Source organism: Rhinopithecus bieti, unplaced genomic scaffold (genome assembly GCF_001698545.2).
Source record: "Rhinopithecus bieti isolate Rb0 unplaced genomic scaffold, ASM169854v2 scaffold_23868, whole genome shotgun sequence".
Taxonomy (NCBI): Eukaryota; Metazoa; Chordata; class Mammalia; order Primates; family Cercopithecidae; genus Rhinopithecus; species Rhinopithecus bieti.
Window position 1 is genome coordinate 1321193 of NW_016811202.1, and position 16812 is coordinate 1338004.

The 16812-nt window shown below is 38.0% G+C and overlaps 1 protein-coding gene across 1 annotated transcript in view; it reads right to left on the reverse strand.

Annotated features, from left to right (window-relative positions):
• INTS4 (integrator complex subunit 4) overlaps nt 1–16812 on the reverse strand; it is a 112912-nt gene that overhangs the window by 79647 nt on the left and 16453 nt on the right. The window contains exons 5-7 of the mRNA XM_017893532.1: nt 2699–2884; nt 2079–2129; nt 479–577 (exon numbers count right to left, since the gene is read on the reverse strand). Of these exons, the coding sequence (XP_017749021.1) occupies nt 479–577; nt 2079–2129; nt 2699–2884 (336 nt within the window). The remainder of the gene's footprint in view (nt 1–478; nt 578–2078; nt 2130–2698; nt 2885–16812) is intronic.

The window sequence follows — 16812 nt, forward strand, 5'->3', positions numbered from 1 at the left end:
AGAAAATATTCTATTTTATAAAATATAATAATATTGCCTACCTCCTCAAAGAATCGCTGTGAAAATAATAATTTAATTGCTGTGAAAATGTTTTTAACCAGGAAAACAGTACATAAGAGATCACTATTCTCAAACTCATCTGGTATCTTTATCTGGCATTTGGCATAAACCAAACTAAAATGGTCCCAAACAATTTTAAAGATTTTTTTGTAAAGTACTGAAAACCATTTAAGAAAGATATTCCAATTTCTTCACTTATGGATGAGAACGTTAGGACCAAAGAAGTGAAGTATCTTTCCGAGGGTGTACAGAAAGTTCCTATCAAGATGAAAAATGAGGACCAGGCAATCTGATTTTCAGCCCCTTACTCCCCATTGCGTTCCAAAAATCTAACCAACATTTCTTTTCTAGAAGTGGGCTTTCTGCACAGTGAGAGGAGAGGAAAATGGCTTCACAATCAACAAGAGTCAGCTTACACCCACACTGACCTTTCAGGATAGAGCTGACTGACAACCCAGATAAGCTGGACTGCAGCACTGCGCACTTGTTCATAGTCATCAGAGAGCAATTTACAGGCCTGCAAAGAAGAATTCCAAAAGTCTATTAGCTCTGTGTCCTCTCAGGCAGTGTTTAAACTATTTTCAAAGTGAAGATAGGGTGGTTGGATAAGGATGCCCAGTAAAATACTTGTGTGTGGTTTTAACTTCTTGAATCTTTGCCGAACAATGAATCTTGACCTCTGTCAGCTGCTCTGGCTGTATTCTGACTATGCACCCTCCTACCCCATGTCTGAAAGGAGAATCACAGACTGACGGCATAAAAACATCTAGAATAGCATCAAACCCAGCAAAGCATGCTGGGAGCCCACAGTACTATTTTCACAGGCTCAAATACCAAATATGGGTTTTTCCCTCCACCTGTAAAAATCAAAGCACACACTTCTGTTTACTTTGGTCTGAAATAATTGGCCTCCATTTCAATCCACTCACTCTTTCTGGGTAGCCCCATACTCCCTAAATACTGATGGCTCCGAATAACCTACCCTTAGCTCTGATTTCTCCTGATCTCCAGACCTTTATAACTACTTATGGAATTCTCTTCATGTATGTCCCATCCAACTTTTATACTCAACACACCCAAACATGAACTCACTAAGGAACCAAATTCTACCTTATGTCTTAAATCCTACACTATCAATCCACCTCACTCCCTTGAGGCTCTCATTACTGCTTGTTTAGACTACTCTTATGCCACCAAACATCTGAATCAGCCAACTAACATTCCTTCCTTCCTCTGAGTCCTTACTATCCAAGTTTCCTTTAATTATCTGGCTTCCCGCATAGTTTTCCTATAGAAAAAGAGGGCGATGGTCACCCCACCACAAGCATTCTGGACCCATTCTACTTCATTCAATAGAGGAATAAATTTGGTTTACACATCCGTGATAGGGGTTTGGCTAATTATCTTCTTCCCATGAGAGATAAAACCACTCTTGGCAGACTAACAAAACCTAATTTCTGAACATGAATTTAGATTGCCTGTTACCAGATTCAGTCAATTATTCTCCAAGAGAAATATAGCCTTGTAAGGCCTTTTGGTTAGGCCCTCAATCAGCTTTTCCACAACTTCATTATGTCTTTCTTTACCGCTAATACTACATTCATGTGACTTTTCTTTATATGATCCTATGGTTTTGGTTGCCCTTCTCCAGATACACTCTAGTTTGTGAAGTGTGGTGCCCAGAAATGACTTCATGTATGGCCCAACCAAACAGTGATCAGCAAGACCAACACGTTCCTTATTCTAAATGCTACACTTTTCTTCAGGTACTCTCACACTCATACTGAGTTGTAAATCCTCCTAAAAGTCCTTTTCATAGGTACTACTGCTATTTAATTACATAACCTCCATTCTCTTCCTGAAAAGTATGTTTTGAATATGACTTCACATCCATCCCAATCAACACTGCCACTATTAACCAACGAAGTCCTTAAGTTTTCAAATTCTGAGAACCAGTGTGCCACCCTCCCAGCTTCACGATACCTCCTCCCCTTCCAGACAGTAATCATTTAAGGTACCTGATTATAAATTGTTTGGTGTAATTTCAGTCCTCTTTCATGGAGCTGCAACTAGATAATAAATATATAGCTTAAGTGCTTGGGAGGAAAAGAGCAATATTTCCAATGTCTCCCCACAATCTCACATATTTTCCCCTACTGTATCAGGCTAACGTGGTTCCATTTAGCCAAAATCAGTGCTATATAAATAAGAAACCTTGTCGCCTTTCAAGAGAAGCATTCGAGCATTTCATAAATCTAACCCATGGACTGTCCCAAGAAGGCATTAGAAAAATATGAAATAATAATATGAAGGCTAAAGAAAAAATGATCAACACCACCTCCCCCTATTATAATATTATACCAAGTCATATCCCTCCAAGTCGAAGGAATTATAACAGGTTCCTACCGTGCTTTTCATGTTTCATAAATACACATGAAAGCTACCAGAGAAAGCCAAAAAAAAAAAAAAGCACAGTTGTATACAGGGATGTGTGTCACTGAGTTCTGTGAGGCCACCACCAATACCTTCCTGAAAGTATATGCTGAAGGATTCACAATGTATCCAAGGCAGCACTAGCTATAAACTTAAAAAACAAAAATGAACACTAGCCCCAACTAGTTTCCATAATCACGTTTACCATGGCTTTTATAGCTGCTGTTCTGACACGTGGGTCTTGGTCACTGAAGTAATCCCCTATAATCTTCTGGACATCTCTGGCAGCTAGGCCTTCTGCATCTTTTCTGACACTTTTCTCCAAAGAGCCAAGATTGCCAAGTAACTGCAGGCACTTATTTCTTACACCATGAGACGTATCTGTCAGATGCTATCAAAAAAAAAAAAAGAAAAAGAAAAAAAGGACACGATTAAGATATCTTAACAAACACAGACAAAACCAGAAACAAAAGCACTGCATCAACCTTAGGGGTGATTTCAATATTCTCAGGACAGTCTGTCTAGCATCATGTTACTTGAGTATGTGTCTTCTCAAAAAAAACATGAGTCCTTAGAAAATAAAAGTCCTAGTTTTTCATCTTTGTATTCCCAATAGCTAGTACTTTGCCTTGTATAGAGTAAGTACTTTAAAATTCGTCCCTGAATTGCCTTTTACTTGCTTTCAAATTTTAAAACAAGACAAAATGTATAAATTTTTAAAACTTTTAATATCCACAGAAATATGCAAAAATCTTAAGTGTACAGCTCAATAAATTTTCACAAATACACATATATAGCAAGCACCCAGATTAAATAGTATATAACCAACACACCAGAAATATCCCTCATTCCTCCTCCAAGCAACTAACTCACCACACCACCACCAAAAATAGCTACTATCCTGACTTCTAACACATAAGTTCATTTGTTTATTTTTGTACTTTATGAAATCAAATAGTATCTGGCTTCTGTGGCTTAATATTATGTTTGTGAGATTTATGCAAGGTATGGCAGATAGCAATGGCTCATTTATTCTTGTTACTTATACAGTATTCATTTGTAAACACATGAAAATCTATTTAGCCTTTCTGTTGATGAATATTTAAGTTATTTCCAGTCTTTGGCTATTTTGAATAATGCTACTGTGATTATTCTTGTATGTGGCTTTTGGTGTACATGTTCACATTTTTGTTGGATATATATGTAGAAGTAGAATTGATAGGTAACAAGACATGCTTCAGCTTAAGAAGATACTGCCAGTTGCGTACAGCAGCTCATGCCTATAATGCCAGCACTCTGGGAGGCCAAGGCAGGAGGATCACTTGAGCCCAGGAGTTCAAGACCGCCCTGGGCAAATGGTGAAATCCCATCTCTACCAAAAAATAAAAAAATCAGCTGGGTGTGCTGGCACATGCCTATAGTCCCAGCTACCCAGGAGGCTGAGATAGGAGGATCCTTTGAGCCTTGGAAGTGGAGGTTGCAGTGAGCCGTGATCATGCCACTGCACTCCAACCTGGGTGACAGAGTGAGACACTGCCTCCAAAAAAGAAGATACTGCCAAATAGTTTTCCATAATGGCTGTACTAATTTACACTTCCACCAGTGCTGCATAAGTGTTCTAGATGTGCCACATCCTTGTCAACATTTAGTACTATCAATATTTTTTATGCTAGCACTTCTCACCAGGAATTTTAATAATCAGTTTTCCTCCTGCATTACCCTAGTCCAATGCTACTAAAACAAGCTATGTGAATAATATAGTAACATAAATTAAAAATACTTTGAAGAAATGAGATTGTACATGAGGTAATAAAAAAGGTACAAAACTCTGGATTTTAAACTTCTTTTGACTAACATCCAAAGTAAGAAACATACATAATATTGCAACACAGTACATAAAAACACACATACACCAAGTTTAACAAAACAATATTTACCTTATAGCTTGTGATTTACTCTGATATTTATATTTCATTTTCTTTTTATAAAAAAAAAATCGTGTCTGAAGAAATTGGTCGCATTACCCACTAAAGGATCATGATTCTCAAAGTGAGTCACTAGTTTGGAGAAAAGTGAATGGGACTTGGCCAGCTTGAACAACACAGCGAGGCCCCATTTCTTTAAAAAAAAAATTTATAGCCGAGTATGGTGGCACACACCTGTAATTCCAGCTACTCAGGAGGCTGAGGCCAGAGAATTGCTTGAACCCAGGAGGCGGAGGTTTCAGTGAGCCGAGATCATGCCACTGCACTCCAGCCTGAGCAACAGAGCAAGACTCTGTCTCAAACTGCGCCCCCTAAAAAACAAAAACAAAACAAATGAACTATTTATATTTAGCATAAAAACATCATTTCTCATGACTAACCTGTTGATTGCACCTCTGTTACAAATACTTTGATTTTCAAGCATCAAACTAAATCCTTCCAGCTTCTGTTAACCAGGCAACAATAATGCACAATCAATGTATTACTGCACACTGAATCTTAGCCCAAAAGAGAGTCTCATGCTGTCAGGGAAACAATTGCAGTTTTATGATGTCCTTCCCCTACAGGTCACTTCTTGCATCAAGGTTATCATCATTAAGAACTGCTTTTCTTTATACTGTTGGATAAAAACTTATTAATTAAAAAAAACTGCTAAGTATCTGCAGATGCTGCTTTGGTGTTAGACACTTTGTCAGGCCATCGAAGTGCCATCATTTTTATATTAATGGAGCAAGTAAGCAAACCACATCCCCAATAATAGACCAATTTATGCCAAAAATAAAAATAAACTAGTTTACAATTTTGCTATATATTTAAAAAAATGGTTCTGCATATCAACAAAATCTGAGAATGAAGTTGAATAAGACAAAAATAACATACTGACCCATTCAGCATCGATACGGATTTTTTTTTCTTATGAGATAAGGGTCTCGCTCTGTCACCCAGGTTGGAGTGCAGTGTGGCGATCAGTATTCACTGCAACCTTGGCCTAACAAGCTTAAGAGATATTCCCACCTCAGTCTCCTGAGTAGCTGGGACCACACGTGTGTGCCATCACACCTGGCTAATTTTTAAAATTTTTGTAGAAATGGAATGTTGCCATATTGCCTAGACTGGTCTCAAACTCTTGGACTCAGGTGATCCTTGATATGGATGGTTTTTAAGGACAGATGACAACTTGGTGTATTCTGTATGCAGATTCTAATGGATACCCTCTTTTAACAAGACCTTTGTTCTCCCAGAAAAATCTTTACAAATAGGAAAGAAAGCAGAAGACCCTCAATTTCAGTTGTGCAAATACTACACAAGAAAACTGCATTAATTTCCTGTCAAGTCTTTGAACTATGTCTATTCGTCTCTCAAATGAGGATTAGCTATCCAATAAGTAAAATGATTAAGGAGAGGATAAATGAGAAGAACTTTGAAAAGTATCCAAAAGCATGACTTTCTTCCTACTGTGATACAAAGAATACAACAAAGTAACATCCTGTATTTAAAAATTATTATAAAGAGACCATTTAAACTTCAAAAAATAATGATTATAGTATAACATAGTAAATAAAACAGGAGATGAATAGAAGGAAGGAGGAAGGAATGAGGAAGGGAGACTGGAGGGAGGGAGGGAGGGAAGGAAAGTAGGAAGAAGAGAAGAGAGGGAGGGAGGGGAGGCAAGCTCTTTTTATGGTAATAACAAAGTCAGGCAAGATTTAATAACAGTTGCTAAAATAGTGGGTAAAGTTTGATGAGGAAAAGCATATTTACATAATCTCAAAGTATCTCTCCACAAATTATTTTTTATTTTAATATTTTATTATTATAGTCATAATTATATATATTTATGGGATAAAATGTGATACTTTGATACATGTATGCAATGTGGAATTATCAAATCAAGCTAATTAACATATATCCATCACCTATCATTTTTTGTGGTGAGACATTTGAAATATTCACTTAGGTTGTTTTTTAAGAGACAAGGTCTTCCTCTGTCACCTAGGCTGGAGTGTAGTGGCACGATTATAGCTCACATAGCCTGGAACTCCTGGGTTCAAGCAATCCTCCTGACTCAGCCTGAGACTACAGGTGCACGCCACCATGCCCAGCTACTTTTTTTACTTTTGTAGAGACAGAGTCTTGCCACGTTGCCCAGGCTGGTCTTGAATTCCTGGGCTCAAGCAACCCTCCCACCTTGACCTCACAAAGTGTTGGGATTACAGGTGTGAGTCACTGCACCTCCCTCCTCTTAGTTATTTTTAAATATACATTATTGTGGACTATAGTCACCTGCTATGTAATAGATCTCAAAACCTATTCCTCCTATTCCTCCTGTTGAGTTGAAACTTTGTAACCTTTGACCAGCAACTCCCCACTCCCTCACTTTACTACCGCTCCCAGCCTCTGGTGATCGTCACTCTACTCTCTTTGAGTTCAACTTTTTAACTTTTTAAAATTATACATATAAATGAGATCATGTGGCATGTGTTTTTCTGTGCTTGGCTTATGTCACTTAGTATAATGTCTTCAAGGTTCATACATGTTGACATGAATGACAGGATCCCCTTCATTTACAAGGCTGAATAGTATTCCATTGCATGTTATATACCACATCTTCTTTATCCATTCATCTGCTGATAAACAGGTTGATTCCATACACTGGCTATTGTGAATACTGACGCAATGAACACTGGAGTGCAAGCATCCCTTCAACATACTGATTTCAATTCCTTTAGATATATACCCAGAAGTAGGATGGCTAGATCACATGCTAGTTCTATTTTTAGTTTTTTGAGACCTTCATCTTGTTTTCCATAAATGGCTATACTAATTTACATCTTTGCCAACAGTGTACGAGGGTTTCCTTGTCTCCCCATGCCAACACTTGTTATTGTTCATCTTTTTTATAAAAACCATTGTAATAGATGTGAGGTGATATCTCATTTAATCTGCAATCTGCATTTTCCCAATGACTAGTGATGTTGCACACTTTTTCATGAACCTGTTGGTCATCTGTATGAAGCGTCTGTTCTGGTCCTTTACCCATTTTTATAGCCAGGTTTTGTTGTTGTTGTTGCTACTTAGTTGAATTCCTTATATATTTTGGATATTAGCCCTTGTCAGATATATGGTTTACACTTTTTTTTTTTTTTTTTTTTTTTTTTTTTTTTTTTTTTTTTAACGCTCTATGTCTTCTTCCACTTTAGCTTCTTGGCGCGGGCGAGGTGGGCTCAAGCTGTTACAGTCGCCAGCACTTGTGGGAGGCGCGAGACGGCGGAATCAACAAGTCAGGAAAATCAGACCATCCTGGCTTAACTACGGCTGAAACCGCCGTCTTCTACTAAGAATACAAAAATAGCCGGGGCGACCGAGGCGGGCGCCCCTGTTAGTCGCCAGCTACTTGGGGAGGCGGACGGCAGGAGAATGGGGCGTGAACCTGGGAGGCCGAGCTTTGGCGTGACGCGCTGAGATCACGGCCACCGCAACTCCAAGGCCTGGGCAACAGAGCCAGACTCGTCTCAAAAAAAAAAAAAAAAAAAAAAAAGAAAAGAAACTATTTAGTTTGAGACAGTCCCATTTGTCTATTTTTTGTTGCTGTTGGTTACCTGTTCTTTTAAAGTCACACAAAAAAATCATTGCCCAGATCAATGCCACAGAGCTTTCCCTGTGTTTTCTTCTAGCAGTTTTGCAGTTGCAGGTCTTTTGTTTACGTCTTTAATCCACTCAGTTCAAGTATATATATGACATAAGGGTCTAATTTCATTCTCCTGCATATGAAAGACCACTTCTTCCAGTATCATCTATTGAACAGATTGTCCTTTACCCAGTGTGTGTTCCTGGCACCACTGTCAAAAATCAGCTGACCATAAATGCATGGGTTTGTTTCTGGGCTTTCTATCCTGTTCCTTTGGTACTGTTTTTATGCCAGTACCATGTTGTTTTGACTACAACTGCTTTATAATATATTTTGAAAACAGGGAATGTAATGCCTCTGGCTTTGTTCTTTTTGTTCAAAATTGTTTTGGCTATTCAGTCTTTTGTGGTTTCATACAAATTTTAAAGATTTTTTTTCTATTTCTGTGAAAAATGATATTGGAATTTTGATAGGGATTACACTGAATCTGTAGATCATTTTGGGTAGTATGGACATTTTAACATATTAATTCTTCCAACCCATGAATTTTAGGGAACTGCCATCCTGTTTTTCACAATGGCTGCACCATTTTGCACTACTACTATCAATGCACAAGGGTTCCAATCCTTGCTAATACTTTTTTCTTTTTGGCAATAACTATCCTAATGGGTATGAAGTGATATCACACTGTGGTTTTGACTTTCTTTTCCTAATGATTAATGATTAGTGATATTAAGCATCTTTTCTTATTGGCTTATTGGCCATCTATATGTCTTCTTTGGAAAAGTAAGTTTCCTTAAGGAACTCATGACCCAATAGTCATAGTTACAAAAGAAATGCAATACATTATAACTGCATTTGGAGATGGGGCCTTTCAGGAGGTAATTAAGGTTAAATGAGGTCATAAGGATGGGACTCTAATCCAATAGGACTGGTGTCCTTATGAGAGTTCTCTCTCCTCATGTACAGGGGAGAGGCCACAAGAGAACACAGCGAGTAGGCAGTTGTCTTTAAGCCAGGTAGAGAGCCCTCACTAGGAACTGAATTTGCCAGCACCTTGATCTTAGATTCTAGACTTCAGAAACGTGAGCAATTTCTGTTGTTTAAGCCATCCAGTCTGTGGCATTTTGTTATGGCAGCCCTTAGAGAGGTATACCCCAGAAGTGAATTGCTGGATCATATGGCAATTCTATTTTTGAGTTTGGGAATCAAATAACTCTATAATCAAAACCTGGCAGACACCACCTTAGCCAAGTATCAAAGGCAACATCATCAACGAGTCAAACGTCATCTGTGCCTCATGATATGATACATTGTGAGGGACACAAAATTATTTGTTATATTCTTGTCAAAATGCATTGGCTGAATCCAAACTGAAAATAACAGATAAAACCAGATTGCAAGACATTTTACAAAATAAATGCCCTACACTTCTCAAAAATGTCAAGGTAACAAAAGACAAAGAAAGGTTGAGTGATCTTTTCAGATTAAGGAAAACAAAAGAGACATGAAAACTAAATATAGTCATGCATCAACTACCAAAAAGGATACATTCTGATAAATGCATCATTAGGTGATTTCATCACTGTGCCAACATCAGAGTGTTCTTACCCAAACCTAGATTGTAAAGCCTACTACATCTAGCCTACATGATATAGCCTAATGCTCCTAAGCTTTAAACCTGTACAACATGTTACTGTACTGAATACTGTAGGCAACTGTAATATAATGGTAAGTATTTGTGTATCTAAACATAATCTACACATAGAAAAAGTACAGTAAAAATATAATATTATAACCTTATGTTATATGACTGTTAAACTGTATATACTAATATACATTACACTGTCATATATGCAGTCCATCCTTGACTGAAATGTCATTATTAAGTGATGCATGCTGTAATTGATACCCTTTTAAGGGTATTTTTTAAATACATATGAAGCATTTACTTCGGTGGAAAAAGGGCATGATTTCTCCAATTTACTTAAATGGTACATTATTCAGCTGTAAAAAGGAAGAAAATCCTGACACATGTTACAAGGTGGATGAACTTTGAGGACATTATGCTAAGTAAAATAAGCTAGGCACAAAAGGACAAATATTGCATGATTCCACTTACATGAAATCCCTACAGCAGAAAAATTTATAAAAACAGTATATAGAATGGTGGTTGTTAGGGACTAGGGGATGGGGAGTTACTGTTTAATGGGTATAGAGTTTCACTTGTGCAAAACAAAAAGAGCTCTGTCAGTGAAAGGTGGTGATGATCACACAACTCTGTGAATATACTTAATGTCACTAAACAGTATGTTTTAAAATGGCTGACATAGTAAATTTTATGTTATCTCTATTTTATGACAATTTTATTAAAAACTTAAACACTTAATTACCATATGACGCCAAAATTCTGCTCCTTACTATTCATCCAAGAGAATTGAAAACATGTATTAAGCAAAAATCTGTAAGTGAATATTCTTAGTATACATCCAAGAGAACTGAAAACACATATTAAGCAAAAAACTTGAAAGTGAATATTCATAGCAGCATTATTCAAATCAGCCAAAACGTGGAAAACAATGTAAATGTTGATAAATTCACCAAAATTCAGTGAAGTATAATTTTTTTCCTTATATTGATTTATTTTGAGACAGAGTTTCACTCTGTCACCCAGGCTGGGGTGCAGCAGCGTGATCTCAGCTCACTGCAGCCTCTGCCTCCCTGGTTCAAGTGATTTTCATGCCTCAGCCATCAGGGTAGCTGGGATTACCACCACACCCAGCTAATTTTTATATTTTCAGTAGAGACAGGGTTATCACCATGTTGGCCAGGCTCGTGTCAAACTCCTGGCCTCAAGTGATGTGCCTGCTTTGGCCTCCCAAAGTGCTGGGATTACAAGTGTGAGCCACCACGCCAGGCCTGAAGTATAAATTTTTAATAGTTGTGATAAGATATAATACGCTGAAGCAGGAGAACCACTTGAACCTGGGAGGCAGAGGTTGCAGTGAGCTGAGGTCAAGCCACCACGGCACTCCAGCCTGGATGACAAAGTAAGACTCTGACTCAAAAAAAAAAAAAATACAATTACCTCATTATATATATGATTTACAAGTATTTTTTCCCATTCTGTGGGTTGTCTTTTCTCTGAAAAACAAGTTTTCAGTTTTGGTGAAACCCAATTTATTTACTTTTTTCTTTTATTACATGTGCTTCTGTTACATCTAATAATCCACTGCCAAATCCAAGGACATGAAAATTTACCACTATATTTTCTTCTTAGGGGTTTATAATTTTAGCTCACATATATTCAGGTCTTTGATTCATTTTGAGCTAATTTTTGCATGGTGTGCGGGAAGTTTCCAGCTTCCTTCTTTTACTTGTCGCAACACCATGCATTGAAAGGACAATTTTTTTCTACATTGAATGGTACTGGCATCCATATAGAAAATCAGTTGACCAAAGACACACGAGTTAATTTCTTCTCCTTCTTCTTCTGTTTTCGTTAGAGACAGGGTCTTGCTGTGTCACTCAGGCTGGACTACAGTAGCACCGTCTCGGCTCACTGGCAGCCTCAACCTCCCAGGCTCAAGCAGTCCTCCCACGTCAGCCTCCCAAGTAGCTGAGACTACAGGCGCGCACCACCATTCCTGGCTAGTTTTTATATTTTTTATAGAGATGGGGTTTTGCCATGTTGCCCAGGCTGGTCTCAAACTCCTGGGCTCAAGTGATCTGCTCACCTCAGCCTCCCAAAGTAGTGGGATTACAGGTGTGAGCCACCACACCTGGCCAATTTCTTGACTCTCAATTCTTTTTTTTTTTTTTCTTTTTTTTTATTTTGAGACAGAGTCTCACTCTGTCACCCAGGTTGGAATGTACTGGTGCAATCACAGATCACTGCAACCTCCGTCTCCCGGGTTCAAGCGATTTTCCTGCCTCAGACTCCCCAGTAGCTGGGATTACAGGTGTGTGCCATCACACCTGGCTAATTTTGAATTTTTAGTAGAGACAGGGTTTCACCATGTTGGCAAGACTGGTCTCAAACCCTTGACCTCAAGTGATCTGCCTACCACAGCCTTCCAAAGTGCTAGGATTACAGGCGTGAGCCACCATGCCTGGCCTTGACTCTCAATTTTATTCCATTTATCTTTACATCTACCTTCATATAGTACCACAGTATCTAGATATTACTGGTGCTTCTTTTGCTAGATTTATTCATAAGTGTTTTTTTGTTTTGTTTTGTTTTTGTTTGTTTTGTTTTTTTAATAGAGATAGGGTCCCGTTCTGCTGCCCAGGCTTAGTGGAGTGGCATAATCAAGCCTTATAAGGCTCACTGCAGCCTTTTCCTCCTGTGTTCAAACAACTCTCTCTTCGGCTTCCCAAATAGCTGAGACTACAGGCATGTGCCACCATACCCGACTAATTTTTTCAATTTTTAGTAGAGATGAGACCTCACTGAGTTGCCCAGGCTGGTCTCCAGTTCCTGAGCTCAAAAGATTCTATTGTCTCAACCTCCCAAAGTGCTGGGATTACAGGCAAGAGGCACTACCACACCCAGCCATAAGTATTGTTTTTGATGCTACTGTAATTGAATTGTTTTCCTAATTTCATTTTCATATTATTCACTGCAAGTGTATATAAATAAAATTTATATTTTGTAGGCTGATTTTGTATCCTGCAATCTTGCTAAACTCATTTATTACTTCAAACAGTTTTTTAGTGGATTCCCTAGGATTTTCTACATACAAGGTTATGTCACCTGTGAATATGAGGAGATAATTTTACTTTTTCCTTTCCAACATAGAGGCCTTTTATATCTTTTCTATGCCTAATAGCCCTGACAAGAACCTTTAGTACAATGTTAAACAGAAGTGAAGAGAAATATAATGACCTATTTATTTTGTCTCTCATTTTAGGGAAAACGCATTTAATCTGTCCAAATTAAGTATGATGTTTCCTGTCAGTATTTTTTTTTTGAGATTCTATTTATGAGGGTCAGGAAGTTCCAGTCTATTCCTGACCTATACTATCCTAAAAGCCTAAAAATATTACAAGATATTTTATGCGTTCTTACAATACAAGGGTGTTAAGAGTTTGTTAAGTACTTTTTCTTCATTTATTGTTATGATCATGTTTTTTATCCTCGATAGTGTATTATATTCATTTATTTTCAGATACTAAACCAACCTTGCATTCCTGGAATAAATCCCACTTGATTATGGTATATACTCCTACTTGTATGCTGCTAGAGTTGATTTGCTAGTATTTTGTTAAAGATATTTGGATCCACATTCCTAAGAGTCACTGGTCTGTAGCTTTCATTTCTTGTGATGTCTTTTGTCTGTTTCCGGTAACTCATAGAATGAGTTTGGAAGTGTTCTCTCCGGCTCTATTTCTTGGGAGAGTTTGTAAAGAATTTTCATTAATTCTTATTTCAATATTTGGTAAAATTCACCAGTGAAGCCATCGAGGCCTGAGCTTTTCTTTGTAGAGATTTGTTTACTTGTTTTTCTTAATCACTAGTTTAATTACTTTACTTGTCATAGATCTATTCAGATTGTCTATTTCTTTAGTCATTTTCAGTAGTTTTTGTCTTTCTAATAATTTGTCCACTTCAACTAAGTTATCCAATTTATTGGTATACAATTTTTCTTTTTTTTTTTTTGAGATGGAGTCTCGCTCTGTCGCCCAGGCTGGAGAGCAATGGCACAATCTCCGCTCACTGCAACCTCTGCCTCCCAGGTTCAAGTTATTCTCCTGCCTCAGCCTCCTGAGTAGCTGGGATTACAAGCATGCACCACTATACCTGGCTAATTTTTGTATTTTTAGTAGAGACGGGGTTTCACCATGTTGGTCAGGCTGGTCTCAAACTCCTGACCTCCTGATCTGCCCACCTCACCTTCCCAAAGTGCTGGGATTACAGGCGTGGGCCACTGCACCCAGCCTACGATTTTTCATAATATTAACTTATAATCCTCTTTAGTTCTGTCAGGTCTGTAATAATATCTTTTTTTTTTTTTTTTTTTTTTTTTTGAGCCAAGGTCTTGCTCTACCACCCAGGCTGGAGTGCAGTGGCACAATCACAGCTCACTGCAGCCTCAACCTCCCAGGCACAGCAATCCTCCCATCTCAGCCTCCCAAGTAGCTGGGACTATAGGTACAAGCCACCACACCCTGCTAATTTTTTTGATTTTTGTAGATATGGGTCTCCCTATGTGACCCAGGCTGTTCAACTCCTGGGCTCAAGTGACCCTCCCGCCTTGACCTCTCAAACTGCGGGATTACAGACATAAGCCACCACCCTAGACAGTATCCTCGCTTTTCCTTTTTTTTTTTTTTCTAATATGTCCATCTTCTGGTCCTCTCATTTCTGAGTCTAGTAATTTGAGTCTTCTCTCTCTTTCTTGGTCAATATAACTAAAGGTTTGTCAACTTTGTTGATCTTTTCAGAAAAGTAAATTTGGTTTTGTTGATTATCTGTTGTTTTTCTATTCTCTGTTTCATTAATTTCTACTCTAATCTTTAGTATCCCCTTCCTTCACATGCTTTAAGTTTAATGGGCGCTTCTTTTTCCAGGGTCTTAAGCTGGAAGGTTAGGTTACTGATTTTAGATCCTTATTCTTTTTTTTTTATTATGGGCACTTACAACTGTAAACTTCTATAAGCACTGCTTTAGCTGCATCATTTTCTATTTTATTCATCTCAAAGTATTTTCTAATTTCCCTTTTGATTTCTTTGTTGACTCATTAGTTACACAGAAAAGTATGTTGTTTAATTTCCACGTTTGTGGGTTTACTAAATTTCTTCCCATTAATTTATAATTTCATCCCACTGTGGTCAGGAAACATATTTTGTTTCTTTTCTATCAAGAGTAAATATGTGTATATAAATTATACCTCAATTACAAAACAAAAAACTTTTAGGCACATTGTATGATAAAGTCATAAACCAAAATGTCATTTGGCAATAGAAACAGTGGTTGTAGTTATGAATCATAGATAGCCTTCATTACTATAGTCTGAAAAAGCTTGTGACAGATTTGCCATTGACAAACAGTTCTAATTTTTACCCTATTAAGAACCTCTACAGGCTGGGTGCAGTGGCTCACACCTGTAATCCCAGCACTTTGGAAGGCCGAAGTGGGCAGATCACGAGGTCAGGTGACCAAGATCATCCTGGCTAACACGGTGAAATCTCGTCTCTACTAAAAATACAAAAATTAGCTGGGCACGGTGGCACGTGCCTGTAGTCCCAGTTACTCAGGAGGCTGAGGCAGGAGAATTGCCTGAACCCAGGAGGTGGAGGTCACAGTAAGCCGAGATCACGTCATTGCACTCTAGCCTGGGCAACAGAGAGAGACTCTGTCTCAAGAAAAAACAGGAACCTCTATAAATGATTTTAAAAAACACACACACAAACTCTATATGCTTAACTGGCAAAGGACATAAAAAGTTAATTCCCATGAGAGGAAACACAAATAAAGGAAAACATGAAAAGAAACCTCATTAGCAGTCTCTTCAAAAAAGAGATTTTTTAAAAATGAAGTATCATTTTCATTTTCCACATACCAAATTAACAGGTTTATCTTTGATTTTTAAACATTAATATCTAATGCTAGAATAAAGCAGTGAAACTAGGCACTCTCATATACTGCTTGTGGGCATACAAATTGGAACACTTTGGAAAGCAATTTGACAAAAAGTATTAAGAGCCTTAGCTGGGCACAGTAGTTCACGCATGTAATCTCGGGCAACATAGCAAGACCCTTGTCTTTTTGAAAAAAAATAAAGAACACAGCCTTAAAAAAATTCTAGGCCAGGCACTGTGGCTCATGCTTGTGACCCCAGCACTTCAGGAGGTCAAAGCTGGGGGATCACTTGTGCCCAGGAGTTCGAGAGCAGCCTAGGCAACACAATGAGACCCAGACTCTATTCTTCTAAAAATAAAAAAAAAAAGTAAAATAAATTGTAAATGTTTTTTTTTTTTTTTTTTTTTGAGACGGAGTCTCGCTCGGTTGCCCAGGCTGGAGTGCAGTGGCCGGATCTCAGCTCACTGCAAGCTCCGCCTCCCGGGTTCCCGCCATTCTCCTACCTCAGCCTCCTGAGTAGCTGGGACTACAGGCGCCCGCCACCTCGCCCGGCTAGTTTTATTGTATTTTAGTAGAGACGGGGTTTCACCATGTTAGCCAGGATGGTCTCGATCTCCTGACCTCGTGATCCGCCCGTCTCGGCCTCCCAAAGTGCTGGGATTACAGGCTTGAGCCACCGCGCCCGGCCTGTAAATGTTTTCAATTAGTAATTCAGTAATTCTACTTTTGATAGTCTGTGTTTCAGATATAATTTTAAATACAGAAAATAATTTAGACTAGCAATATTCCCTGCAGTATTACTTCCAATTAAATAAATGGCTGTAAATTCAGTAATAGGTGAATAGTTAAGTAAAAAGTATGGTTTAATTATTGGATACAATATTACACAGCCATCACAAATTATGTTTATAAAACACATACAAGAAAAATACTTATGTTAGCAAAAAAGGAGCAAAATTACATGATTACAGCAATGTGTTTAAAGAAAAAACAACAGCAAATGATTTGCATACAGAAAAAAAATCAGAAAGCCATATATCAAAAGACAAATAATGATTACCTTTGGGTAGTGAATTATGAATGCATTTTTCTTTCCAATTTTTTTTTTTTTTTTTTTTTTT